This window comes from Vulpes lagopus, chromosome 6 (assembly GCF_018345385.1).
Source record: "Vulpes lagopus strain Blue_001 chromosome 6, ASM1834538v1, whole genome shotgun sequence".
NCBI classification, from domain to species: Eukaryota; Metazoa; Chordata; class Mammalia; order Carnivora; family Canidae; genus Vulpes; species Vulpes lagopus.
In genome coordinates this window covers 74,642,669-74,656,544 of record NC_054829.1, presented here as the reverse complement: position 1 = coordinate 74,656,544, position 13,876 = coordinate 74,642,669, and the positions used below count along the sequence as shown (strand labels likewise).

Genomic DNA, 13,876 nt, shown 5'->3' with positions numbered 1-13,876 from the left:
TAAATTTATTAAAAAAAAGAAAAATGATCCACATGAATTGTCACCAGGGAAATACAAATGAAAATCACAAGGAGATACCACTTCTACAACTCAGAATGGATCTACTAACACGGCTGGAAATAACAAATATTGCAGAGGATGTGGAGAAAGGGAGAACTCTTGCACTGTTGGTAGGAATGAAAGCTGGTGCAGACTCCGCAGATAATAGAATCAAATTTATTCAAAAACTGAGATGAGAGCCATCCTATGACCTAGCCATTGCTATCCTGGGTGTTAGGTTCAGAGACACAGATGTAGTTAAATGAAGGGTCACCTGTACCCCAATGTTCACAACAGCAATGTCCACAATAATTAAACTGGGAGGAACCATGGTGTTCCTTGACAGGAAAATGGATAAAGAAGTTGTGGTTTGTATATAAATTGAAGTATAATTGAGCCACTAGAAATTACGTATAACATGAAGGAACATTCACGTCAACATGGTTGGAACTTGAGGTATCATATTGAAGAAAATAAACCAGTCACTGATAGGCAATGATATGTCTCAGTCATATGTGGAATATAAGAAATATTGAAAGAGACCAAAAGGGAAGGAGTGGAACTGACCGGGGTAATACTAGAGAGGAAGGTAAACCATGAGAGTCACTTAACTCTGGTAATTAAACTGAGGGTCACTGGAAGGGAGGTTGTTGTGGGGATGGGGTAACTGGGTGATGGGCATTAAGGAGGGTACGAGATGTGATGAGCACTGGGTGTATAGTAAATTTTGGAAAATTGAATTTAATTAAATAATAACAATAATAATAATAATAATAATAATAATAAGAAGAAGAAGAAGAAGAAGAAGAAGAAGTAGAAGAAGAAAACTTTAGCTTGTGCTGGCTGCTGTCACATCTAAATGGATTTGGCAATCAAAAGAAAGACCTTCATTTCCCATAGTTCTGGAGTCTACGACGTCTGAGGTCCAGGTGCACAAAGATGTGGTGTCGGGAGAGCACCCACGTCCTAGCCTGTCCTTTCCCTGTCACCTCACATGGGGCAGGAGGCAGGCAGATTTCCTAGTCCTGGTGAATAAGGTTCCTGATCCCATCATGGGGATCGATCTGCTGACATGAGTGCTCCCCAAGGCCCCACCTCCTCCTCCCATCTCATGGGCCTTAGGTTTCAATATGGGGATGGTAGAGGTCACACACAATGAGGTGATATCTACAACTGAAGGATCAATGAAAGGATCTCTTCCAGCTTTTTTCCCTTATTTTTCATAATTGTTTAGTGGCATTTTTCACCACACTATGTTTTTGAATGTTACCTGATAACTCCTTGACCTCGAATCCTACCTGTTCTCCTCTTGTCCTACTTGTCAAACTGTTGTGACTGCCTTTGCGTGTTCATATTGACTGCTTTGAGAAACTATGTTTTTATTAAGTAATATTCCAGACTTCAGACTTTGTGTCCACATGGTACTTTGTAATGACTTTTCCATGTAAATCTTGGTTTATAGGTGTCTTGTGTCCCCATAGAGTGATATTATCCTACTCCTCACATTGTAGAGGGTTTGTCATATGACCTTGCGCACATCAGTGAGTCAGAATCTTGGCCTGTGCCAACGTACAGAATAGGAAAAGATGTTTCCTTAACAAAGTCAGCACCCAACAATACAAACAATCCAGTGAAGAAATGGAGAGAAGGCACAAACAGCCGTTTCTCCAAAGAAGACCTACACATGGCCAACAGGCAGATAAGAAAAATGATCCACATGAGGTGTCATCAGGGAAATACAAATGAAAACCACACTAAGATCCCACTTATACAACTCAGAATGGATAAAGTAACAAGGCCAGGAAACAATAAATCTAAGCGAGGATATTGAGGAAGTGGAACTGTCTCTTTCACATTTGGTGGGAATGCAGGCTTGTTCAGCCATTCCAGAAAACAGAAAGGAATGTCCTGAAACAGTAATAATAGAGCCATCCTGTGATGCAGTCACTACACTACACGGTATTTACCACAAATATGCAAATTTAATGAAATGCAGGGACCCCTGCACCCCAATGTTCATAGCAGCAATGTCCACAATAGTCAATCCGTGGGAGGTATCATGAAGCCCTTCTACAGAAAAGTGGATAAAGAAAGTGCGGAAGGAGTTTCAATGTCCATTGACAGATGAATGGATAAAGGAGATATGGTCTATATATACACTGGGACATTACTCAGCCATTAGAAACAATGAATACCCACCAATTGCTTCAACGTGAAGGGTATTACACTGAGTGAAGTAAGTGATTCAGAGAAGGAAAAACATATGTTTTCACTCATAGAAAGAACATAAGAAATAGTGCAAGGGAATAAAGGGGAAAGGAGATAGAATGAGTGGGAATTATCAATTCCCATCTATCTATAACATCCCATTTATCATCAATTATCATCTATTATATGAGAAACTCCTCAGTATGGGGGGAAAACAATGAGAGTGAAAGGGGAGATGGTTGGGGGGTTGGGGTGCCTGGATGACAGGAGCTGAGGGGGGCAATTGGCGGAATGAGTACTGGATATTATAATATATGTTGGCAAACAAACTCCATTAAAAAAATACTCAAAATGTGGTTTATATATATGATGGGGTATTACACAGCTGTCAGAAATGATGAATAACATGAAATAACATTTCCTTCAACATGGGTGGCACTGGAGGTATTATGTTGAGAGAAATTAATCACAGAAAGGCAATGATATGGTCTCATTCATATGTGGAATATAGGAAATATTTGAAGACACCATAAAGGAAGGAGTGAAACTTAGTGGGGTAATGCTACAGAAGAGGACAAATCATGAGAGACACTTAACTCTGGGGCAAAAAAACACTGAGGGTCGCTGGAAGGGAGAGGGTGGGGGATGGGGGAACTGGGTGATTGGAGTTAAGGAGGGCACATGATGTGATGAGCACTGAATGTGTAGTAAATATTAGTAAATTCAATTTAAACAAAGAAAAAATTACTTTAGCAGGTCCCAACACCTGGAATATCATACATGGACTGGTTGGAGCAAACCAACCACAGACTCTCATTCTCACAGATCTGGAATCTGAGACGTCTGATGTCAAGGTGCAGGCACATGTGGTGTCTGGAGGGCACCCGTGTCCTAGACCGTCCTTTCCCTATCACCTCACATGGGGCCAGGATGCAGGGAGCTTACATAATCCTGGTGTATAAGGGCCCTGGACCTATCATGAGGCTGCACTTCCTGTGGTAAGTACTCCCCTAGGGCCTCACCTCCTCCCCAAATCCCATGGAGCAGGATCCTGTCCCCACCACTGACCCACAACACACAACCAAAGCTAGTGACCTCCCTGGCACCATCCAGGCATTTATGACATGATGAGAGGCTTGCCTGGCTCTCATCAGACATGAAGGTGAAGGTACTTAAAGCTTATTCTCTCATGAACGTGTGTGTGTGTGAGTGACCTCAGAGTCCACCTCATACCGTGCCATGCTGGGAATTTTTCTCACTCCCAGGCTGTTTTTAACATTTTTGTAGAATGTCTCTTTTCAGTTGTGTTGAATGGAGATTATTGAATACAGTGATGTGCAAGAGAACAGATATCTTGGGGTCCTGTGATCCAAAGGGAGTGCCAATATGACTCATGAAAATGTTCAGATGACATGAATGGAGTTATTTGTAATTGATTAATATTTCAGGTCAGGAAATGTTAAGTACAAGTAAGTTCAAGTGCTATAATTGAATTTCTAGGTCTCTAAGAAAGAGACTGAAGAGGTAAACACATAACCAAGTGTTCATAGATACTCCCAGGGGGAAACTGCTCCATGGAGAGGAAGCCCAGACCCTGACAGGAAGCCTGCCCAGAACCTCCATCTGCACCTGCTCCTGGGCCTTCAAGACAGAAGTGGTGAGGAGTGTGCACCCCCTTGTGGTCTTAATCCCCTTCTACAGGGAGGTTTGTGTCTGGGCTCACACTGAGGTCCCCTCACTGTGTCCCTCGCACAGTAATACACGGCCGTGTCCTCGGCTCTCAGGCTGTTCATCTGCAGATACAGCGTGTTCTTGGCGTTGTCTCTGGAGATGGTGAATCGGCCCTTCACAGCATCTGCGTAGTTTGTACTACTTCCACCACTGCTAATGTATGCGACCCACTGCAGCCCCTTCCCTGGAGCCTGGCGGACCCACTGCATGTTGTCGCTACTGAAGGTGAATCCAGAAGCCACACAGGAGAGTCTCAGGGACCCCCCAGGCTTCACCAGGTCTCCCCCAGACTCCACCAGCTGCACCTCACCCTGGACACCTGCAGACACAAGACATCTGGTCAGGAAATGGTCCCACATCCCCTCTTTCACTCACTCACCTGCACTCACAGACTCAAGGACCCTTGTTCTCCATGAATTACCTTTTAAAATAGCGACAAGGAAAACCCAGCTGAGCACAGACTCCATAGTGGTTTGTCTGTGTTGTTTTGTGAGCATTGAATGGGGCCACCTGGGTATCCTCGGGCTGGGGCTCCTCTCCAGCTTTATGGTCGGGGTTCGGCTGGTTTAATCAGTGTAGGGAGGGCCTTATTTGCATTTACTCTGACTATATAGTCAGCTCCAGTCTTAGATTCAATTCTTTACAAGTTATATACAAGCATCACTTCACAACGGTAGATCGCATTCTTTTGGTGGTACAGTGAATTTATGATGTTCTAATCCATCAAAGTATTTATTTTTGCATTTCTGTGCCTTTTGAAAGTCTCTCATTAATATAGTTCATTTTTAAATAGCATTTTCTCGCCTAAAAGAAGTGTAGTCATAAACATTTATTTTTAATACCAGTGTAAAGGGGAATGTTTTGTATATTTTATACAGAAATTTGGTTGTTAGTGTGTAGAAATTAACTTTATGGTCTATTTTGATTTGATATCCTGAATTTTCCCTGAGTTCATTACTTACTTTTAAGTGTTTTTTTGGAATTATTTTCCTCCCTGACAATGTATATGTAAACAAATTATTTTTTTTCTGTTGAATGATGTTAAAGTCTTTTATTTTATTATTGCCTAATTCCTATGGTAATCTTCGACTTAGGGGCATTGATGTTTTCCTTCTTTTCTCTCAGACACTTTCTTCTAATATTTTGTTTGATATATGGCAAATCTAGGAGAGCTAATGAATTTCGTTTTGCATGAGAATGAGCTCGCTAATATACGGTGTGATGTGGGATCTCAGGACAGGACAGGAAGTCTGTTCACAACTTCTGCCCAATTCTCATTGGAGACTGGTGGCTGTTGAGCTTGATATGTTCATTTTACATATGAATTCAAGCCTTTAATCTGATAAGTCATTACCAAATATCTTCTCCCATTCTGTAGGCTGCCTTTTAATTCCACTGAGTGATTCCTTTGTGTGAAAATGCTCTTTCTTGATGAAGTCCCCATACTTCATTTTCCTTTTCTTTCCCTTACCTCTGGAGACTAGTCTAGAAGTGCTTGCAGGTGAGGTAGAAAAAGGGCTGCCTGTGTTCTTCTGAGGATTCTGATGGTTTCCTGACTCATTTAGATCCTTCATCAACTTTGAGTCCATTGTTGTGATAATGTAAGAAACATGTCCCCTTTCATTCTTCTGCATGTGGGAACAGCAGCCTGGCAATACGTTTTACCCTCATCTTCACTCTGCTAATGCACTGGATATGCTCCCATTTCAATCAGGTCCTGGAGAAGACCTGTATTGCTCCGTCGTTCCCTTGGTGGATGGCTTTTGATGTGTCCCAAAGCTTTACAAGGAAACGTACTGGATTGCATGATTGTGATTTAATGTTCATTGATTGAAATTTTGCTTAAATTCTTTAATTTCTTCATTGACTTATTTCTTCTTCAATAAGATGTCCTTTTATGTGCATTTATTTAATTGTTATGTATTTTTTATTGAAGGTTGATTTCCAACATATACCATAGCACCCCAGGCTCAGCTGCTCAAGTGTTCCGCTCAGTGCCCATCACCCAGTCACCCCATGCCCCACCCACTTCTCCTCCCACTACCTCTTGTTCATTTCCCAGATTTAGAAGTCTGTCATGAAAAAAGAGCACAGAAGAAAACTAGAGAATCCCTTACTGTAGAAATAAAAAAACTAAAATCTAGTCAGGCCAATGCTAATAATGCTGTAACTGAGATGCAGTCCCAAGAAAGGTTATGGACCACAGAGGCAGACTGAGGGAACTCAGCCACTTATTAAAACAATAACATTCATATCATAGGAGACTCAGAAGATGGAGAGAAAGGGGGGCAGAAGTTTATTTAAATGAATTATGTAAACTTCTATAACCTGAGGAAGGACACAGACACTGAAATCGAGAGACACAGAACTCCCAATAAATTCAACAGAAGCTGACCATCACCCAGGCACATCAGAGTCAAAGTCACAAAATACACAGACAAGAAAAGAGTCCTGAAAACAGTGGAGGTGGGGCTTTGGGGGGGGGGAGTCCTTACCTACAAGGGAGGATGAATCAGTTTACAGCAGATCTGTCCACAAACTTGGCAAGCCAGAAGGAAGTGGAAGGAAATATTCAATATGCTGAATGGGAAAAGTATGCAGCCAAGAATTCTTTCTTTTGTTTTTTTTTTAAGAATAAACATCAAAATTTATTTAATCTCAAAAAAATAGAAGTCTGTCATGTTTTGTCACCCTAATTTTTTACACTTATTTTCCCTCATTTCCTCTATAATTCTTTACCCCATTTTTTTTTTTTTTATGATAGCCACAGAGAGAGACAGAGAGAGGCAGAGACACAGGCAGAGGGAGAAGCAGGCTCCATGCACCGGGAGCCCGACGTGGGATTCGATCCCGGGTCTCCAGGATCGCGCCCTGGGCCAAAGGCAGGCGCCAAACCGCTGCGCCACCCAGGGATCCCCCCATTTTTTATATTACCCGAAAGAATGAAATCATATAATGTTTGTCCTCCAATTGACTGACTTCACTCAGCATAACACCCTCCAGTTCCACTCACGTTGAAGGAATTGGTGGGTATTCCACCTCTCTGGTGGCTGAGGAATATTCCATTGTAATTATAGAATACATGTTCTTTATCTATCCATCTTTCAATGGACACCAGGGCTCCTTCCACAGGTTGGCTATTGTGCACATTGCTGCTATAAGCATGGGGACACAGGTGTCCAGGCATTTCACTGCATCTGTATCTTTGAGGTAAATCCCCAGCAGTGCAATTGCTGGGTCGTAGGGCAGGTCTATTTTTAACTCTTTGAGGAACCTCCACACAGTTTTCCAAAGTGACTGTACCAACTCACATTCCCACCAACAATGCAAGAGGGTTCCCTTTCTCCACATCCACTTCAACATTTGTTCTTTCATGTCTTCTTAATTTTCCCCATTCTCACTGCTGTGAGGTGGTACCACATTGTCGTTTAGGGGCCTTCCATGTTTTATTGGGTTTGACTTCTTGTTTCATAGCATATTGGTCTGAAAATATGCATGGAGTGAATTCAACCGTTCTGTACCACTTGACACATGAGTTGTGACCATGTGTATGATCAATTCTGGAATATTTTCCACATGCAATAAAGAAGAACATGTATTCTGCTTTGGGAAAAATGCTCTGATATACTTGTGAAGAATGTGTGATCCAGTATGTCTCTCAAACCCCTTGTTTCTTGTTGAGCTTCTGCTTAGATGATTCTCACTGATGTCAGGGGACATTGAATTCCCCACTGTAAAGGTAATATTAGCCATGAGTGTCATTAAATGTAGGGTTAATTGGTTTGTGCACTTGTCTTCTCCGAAGTTAGCAGTGTGAATATTGTGAAAAGGTAGATCTTCTGTTGGAGAAATAATTTTTATAATATAGTATCCTTCTTCATCCTTTATTATAGGCTTTGTTTTAAATTCTAGATCAGCTCCTATAAGTTTTGCTCCTCTTCCTTCCTCTTGACTTCCACTGACATGATTAGTGGGCGTTTACTCCCTCACTTTCAATCTGGATGTGTCTTTTTATTGAAAAAGAGAGTGTGCTGGAACTCCTGGGTGGCTCAGCTGTCCAGCACCTGCCTTTGACCCCGGGTATGATCCTGTAGACACAGTATCAAGTCCCACATCAGGCTCCCCGCATCGATCCTGCTCCTCTCTCTGCCTATGTCTTTGCCTCTCTCTCTATGTCTCTCATGAATGCATAAATGAAATCTTTCAAAAAAAGAAAGAAAAAGAGTCTTTGCTATGATTTTCTCAAATATACGTTCTGTCCTTCTCTCTCTTCCTTTCCTTTATGGGCCCTAAATATTTTAATTTAGTTTGAACTAATGGCACTAGTGATTTTTCAAGCCTTTCATGGTCCATTATTTGTGTTTCTCTACTTTTCACACCTTCGTTCCTTTCTATCATCCTGTCTTCTATGTCACCTATGCTCCATTCGACCTCATTTACTATGGCTGTTACAGCATCTAGTTTAGACCCTATCTCACATTGATCATTTTAAATTTCCAACTGAATTGGTTCATTTCTACACTAAGTTATAATGTAGTGTGTTTTAGCTTTCCTGAAATGTAACTAGTAACTTTAAAATTAATATCCTTTATTTGAGCTCTTATTTTTTACTTTATCCTTCTCAATTAGATCTATGGCAGAGAGTATTACCTCTGGTTCTTTCCTTTGTTGTGAATGGCATATGCTCTGGGAATTGTATTACTGAGTATTTACCCCAAGCACACACATGTGTTGATGCAAAGGGCACCTGAACCCCAGTGTTCATAGCAGCAAAGTACACAACAGCCAAACTGTGGAGGGAGACATGATGTCCACAACAAAAAAATATCTGTGGAATAAATATCATGTGGAATATATACAATGGGATATTACTCTGCTGTCAGAAATATCAAATACCTACCAGTTACAGTGATATTGATGGAACTGGAGGGTATTTTGCTGAGTAAAATAAGTCAATCAGAGGACAATTATCATATCATTTCTGTCTTACGTGGAATATACGTAACCTTTTAAGGTAACATTGGCTCAGGCTGGGAAGCCTGGGAATCATTAGAGAGGGAGACAGAACATGAGAAACAATTAACTATAAGAAACAGAATGAGGTATAATGCTGGGGAGGTTAGTGGGTCTATTGGGTCATTGTGTGATGTGCATTAAAGAGGGCAAATCATATCATCAATACTGTTATAAGCACCTGATGGATTATTGAACATGAGAAAAGAAGTATGTAGTATAAGTTGGCTAATTCAATGTAACAAAAAACAAAGCTATTTTATTTAAAAATATTATGGTATCAAAGAAGATGTGGTCTTTGTATACAATGGAATATTACCCAGCCATTAGAAATGACAAATACCCACCTTTTGCTTCGAAGTGGATGGACCTGGAGGGTATTATGCTGATTAAAAAAAGTCAAATGGAAAAGGAAAACCATTATATAGTCTCATTCATTTGGGGAATATAAAAATTATTGAATGGGAATAAAGGGAAAGGAGAGAAGATGAGTGAAAATTTCTGTGAGGGTGACACAACATGAGAGACACCTAACTCTTGAAAATGAACAAGGGGTAGTGGAAGGGGAGGTGGGTGGAGTGTTGGGGTGACTGGGTGACGGGCACTGAGGGGAGCACTTGGCGGGATGAGCACTGGGTGTTATGCTATATGTTGGCAAAGTGAACTCTAATAAAAATAATAATAGTTAAAAATATTATTGTATCATAAAACTAACATTAATAGTAATAATATAAAGTATTACAAACTGTTTTAATCCAGATTTCAACCCAAAAGAGCTTATTTTGTATTTTAGACAAATGAAAATAAATATTTTCCTGAACCTTCACCTATACATCCTGGTTCCATTGCACCCCTGCTGTCCTGAATAGGGTCTGGTGACCTGAGCACTCCCTGGTGACATGAGAGCCCCTATAGCCCATCGATGTGTTAGTCCCTGCAGGAAGGTTTCTGTGTGGGCTGACAGTGACGTCCCCTCACTGGATCTGCACAGTAATACAGGGCTATATCCTGGGCTCTCAGGCTGTTCATCTGCAGATACAGCATGTTTTTGTCTTTGTCTCTGGAGATGGTGAATCGCCCTTCACAGCATCTGCATAGTATGTGCTGCTTCCACTACTGCTAATGTATGTGATCCACTGTAGCCCCTTCCCAGCCCCTTATCCCATAATAAAGATAAATATATCTTTATTTCTCAAACTCAAAGCTTTATTTCATCAACTTCTAATACAGTTTGCATTGACAAGACTGATGGAGCCAATGCATGCTGTAGCTACTGAAGGTGAACCTTGAGGCCACACAGGAGAGTCTCTGGGACCCCTGAGGTTTCACTCGGTCTCCCCCAGACTCCAGCTGCTGTACTTCACCTTGGACAGCTACAAACAGAAGGCATCCTGGTCAGAATACGGTCGCCCATCCCATTTCTCTCACTTCATCTCACCTCACATACTCAAGTTGTGTTGTTCTCCATGAATTATCTTTTAAAATAGCGTTAAGGATGCAGTTTCAGTGAAATGGCAGGACACCTGCACCTCAATGTTTATAGCAGCAATGTTCACAATAGCTAAACTGTGGAAGGAGCTTCGGTATGCATTGACAGATGAGTGGATAAAAAAATATGTGGTCTATGTATACAGTGGCATATTACTCAGCTATTAGAAATGATAAATACCCACCATTTGCTTCAATGTGGATGGAGCTGGAGGATATTATGCTGAGTGAGTAAGTCAATAGGAGAATAACAAACATATGTTCTCATTCATTTGATTTTTTTAAGTTTTTTTAATTTACTCATGAGAGACACAGAGAGTCAGAGAGAATATCAGAGACACAGGCAGAGGGAGCAGCAGGCTCCATGCAGCGTGCCTAATATGGGCCTTATTCCCAGGTCTCAAGGATCACGCCCTGGGCAAAAAGGCAGTGCTAAAATGCTGAGACACCCGGGCTGCACTGATTTCTTTTTTATTTCAACATTCTTTTGCCTAGTCAGAATATTTTCTGTTTAGTTACAAATTTTAGGCTTCTTCTGTTCCCTAGAAAAATGTTGGTGGTGTTTTTTTTTTAATTTTTTTATTTATTTATGATAGTCACAGAGAGAGAGAGAGAGGCAGAGACACAGGCAGAGGGAGAAGCAGGCTCCATGCACCGGGAGCCCGATGTGGGATTCGATCCCGGGTCCCCAGGATCGTGCCCTGGGCCAAAGGCAGGCGCCAAACTGCTGCGCCACCCAGGGATCCCCTGTTGGTGGTGTTTTGATAGAGTTCATATTGAATGCATAGATTGCTGTTGGTGGCATAGACATTATGTGAATATTTATTTTTCCACTACAAGAGAATAGACAGTTTTCCATATATTTCTGTCTTCTTTAATATCTTTCATACATATTTTAGAATTTTTAGACTATACGTCCTTTCCTCTTTGGTTAGGATTATTCCTCATTATCTGAAGGTTTTTTTTTTCAAATTTTATTTCTTAATTATTTTTCATTGGAATGTGCTTTGCCAACATATAGTATAACACTCAGTGCTCACCAGGTCAAGTTACACCTCATTGCCCGTCACCCAGTCACCCCTACCCCCGCCGACCTCCCTTACCACTAACCCTTCCCAGAGTTCCTTCCCAGAGTTCCTTTCCCAGAGTTAGGAGACTCTCATGTTCTGTCGACCTCTCTGATATTTCCCACTCATTTTATCTCCTTTCCCCTTTAGTCTTTTTCACTACTTTTTATATTCCCTAAATGAATGAGACCATATATTCGTTCTTCTGCGACTGACTTACTTTACTCAGCATAATACCCTTCAGTTCCATTCACGTCGAAGCAAATGGTGGGTGTTCTTCATTTCTAATGGCTGAGTAATATTCCATTGTATATATAGGCACATCTTCATTATCCATTCATCTATCAATGGACACCGAGGCCCCTTCCACAGTTTGGCTACTATGGATCTCGCTGCTATAAACATTGGGGTGTGGGTGTCATGGTCTTTCACTGCATCTGTATCTTTGTAGTAAATCCCAGTAGTGCACTTGTTGGGTCGTAGGAAATCTCCAGGGGAAGTCGAGAGATTCCTAGTATCTAGAACTAGACATTACATTAAAAATATTGAATTAGAAACAGACATCCATTATTGGTGTCAGGTGGTGAAAGTCAGGGGAACAGCAAAGGTAAACATGAATTGTCGAGCTCTGACCTATTCCCTATAGAGGAATAGTAGCTTCAGATGAATGCCAGTAGACACTTGTTCATGCTTTCTGAGTATCCAATAGCACCTAGTATTAACAGGCCTTTTCCATTAGTGCAGGAAGTCCCCAAAGAGGGATGTCATGAGATGATGGGTGTCTGGACAGGCTGAAAGTGAGGTGTGGGCCTGGTTGAATTAGGAAAGACAGCTGTGGTTTCAATTTCAACCCACATGTTACCACAGTGGAGTCATGATGGTTTTGGTTAATTAATCTCTGTTCCCAGTTGCAGATAAAATGTGTAAATCAAACATATTTAATCTCAGTATCCCATATCCCAATGTTTATGAACTTTTGAGGTATAATTTCTCTCTAAGAAAATTAGATGAAAATATCAAAATCATAGATACATTTTAAAAATGATTTAACATATATATTATGGTAGATTTTCTGTGAGTTCTTAAAAATTCCCATTCTTCAGTTGACGTGATGAGCACTGGGTGATATGCTATATGTTGGCAAATTGATTCAAATAGAAAATATATAAAAATATATTTTAAAAATAGTGTCAAGGAAAACCCAGGTGAGCACAGACTCCATGGTGTGTTGTGTTTTGTCCTGATCATTGAGTGGGTCACCTAATGTTCCTGGGACTGGGGCTCCTCTCCCAGATGCAGGGTCAGGTCTGGGCTATTTCATTCAATAGAAGGTTGCCCTTATATACATGTCATCTCAGTATATACACAGCTTGGGATCATTCCTGTCAAGCTGTTGTGACCAGATAAGATGTGACTGCCTTTGTATGTTCATATTTACTTGAAAAAACTATGGTTTTTTATTATGTAATATTCCAGACTTCAGACTTTGGGTCCACGTGCTACTTTGTAATTGTATTTGTATATAACTCTTGGTTTGTAGGTGTCATCTTTCCCCATACAGTGATGTGAACATACCCCTTAAATTGTAGAGGGTTTCTAAGTGTCCTTGTGCACATTTTCAGGTGAGTCTAACCCCAGATTCTTGGCCTGTGCTCCTTTCCACAGGACTTACCGCCCCTCTGAAACACCTGAATGACAGAGTGGCAGGGTTCCTTAGAATAGTGGACCCCACATTTATTGGGGATCCCATAATTTAGCAAAATTTAGAATTTAGATGAATTTCAGAGAGTTTCAGGTAATGCAGTTCTATTTGTAAGTTTCTAATAACTCAGTCACTGTGTTCCGCTCCAGTTAACTCTGTGATCTTCTGTAATCACTTTGATGAGATTACCTGACGCAGAATGAGAACATTCAAGCAGAGTTTGGGATATAATAAACTGGTCTCAGGAGGAATATTTAGCATTGTATAGCCTATATTTCTATTTTTCTTATCCCTCCTAAACTAACAGTGTAGTGCTGCCTTTCCACTGTAAGTTTTTCATGAATTGTTTTACATTCATCTAAGAGAAGAAAAATATCTACCATGAATCTCTTCTACGGATTTATCAGGTATTTTTCATAACAAATGCAGCAGGAAATTTCAGATTCAATTCAATTTCAATTTGTGCCTCTGATCAACTGTAATTTTGGTCTTCTTAGATGAGTCTCCATGATCCTGCGGGCTACATACAGGACTTCTGTTCTGTCTCAAAATCTAACCCATTTCATCTTTGCTTTTTTAAAATATTTTATCTATTTAATCGAGAGAGAGAAAGAGAGAGAGAGAGAGA

General features: G+C 40.7%; 1 gene segment (V, D, J or C); it reads right to left on the bottom strand.

Annotated features, from left to right (window-relative positions):
* Window positions 1–3,890: 3,890 nt before the first annotated feature.
* On the bottom strand, window positions 3,891–4,512 carry LOC121492616. The segment is given in 2 exon segments: window positions 3,891–4,297; window positions 4,400–4,512. Coding segments are annotated over 2 exon segments (483 nt in total).
* Between the last annotated feature and the right edge of the window lie 9,364 nt (window positions 4,513–13,876).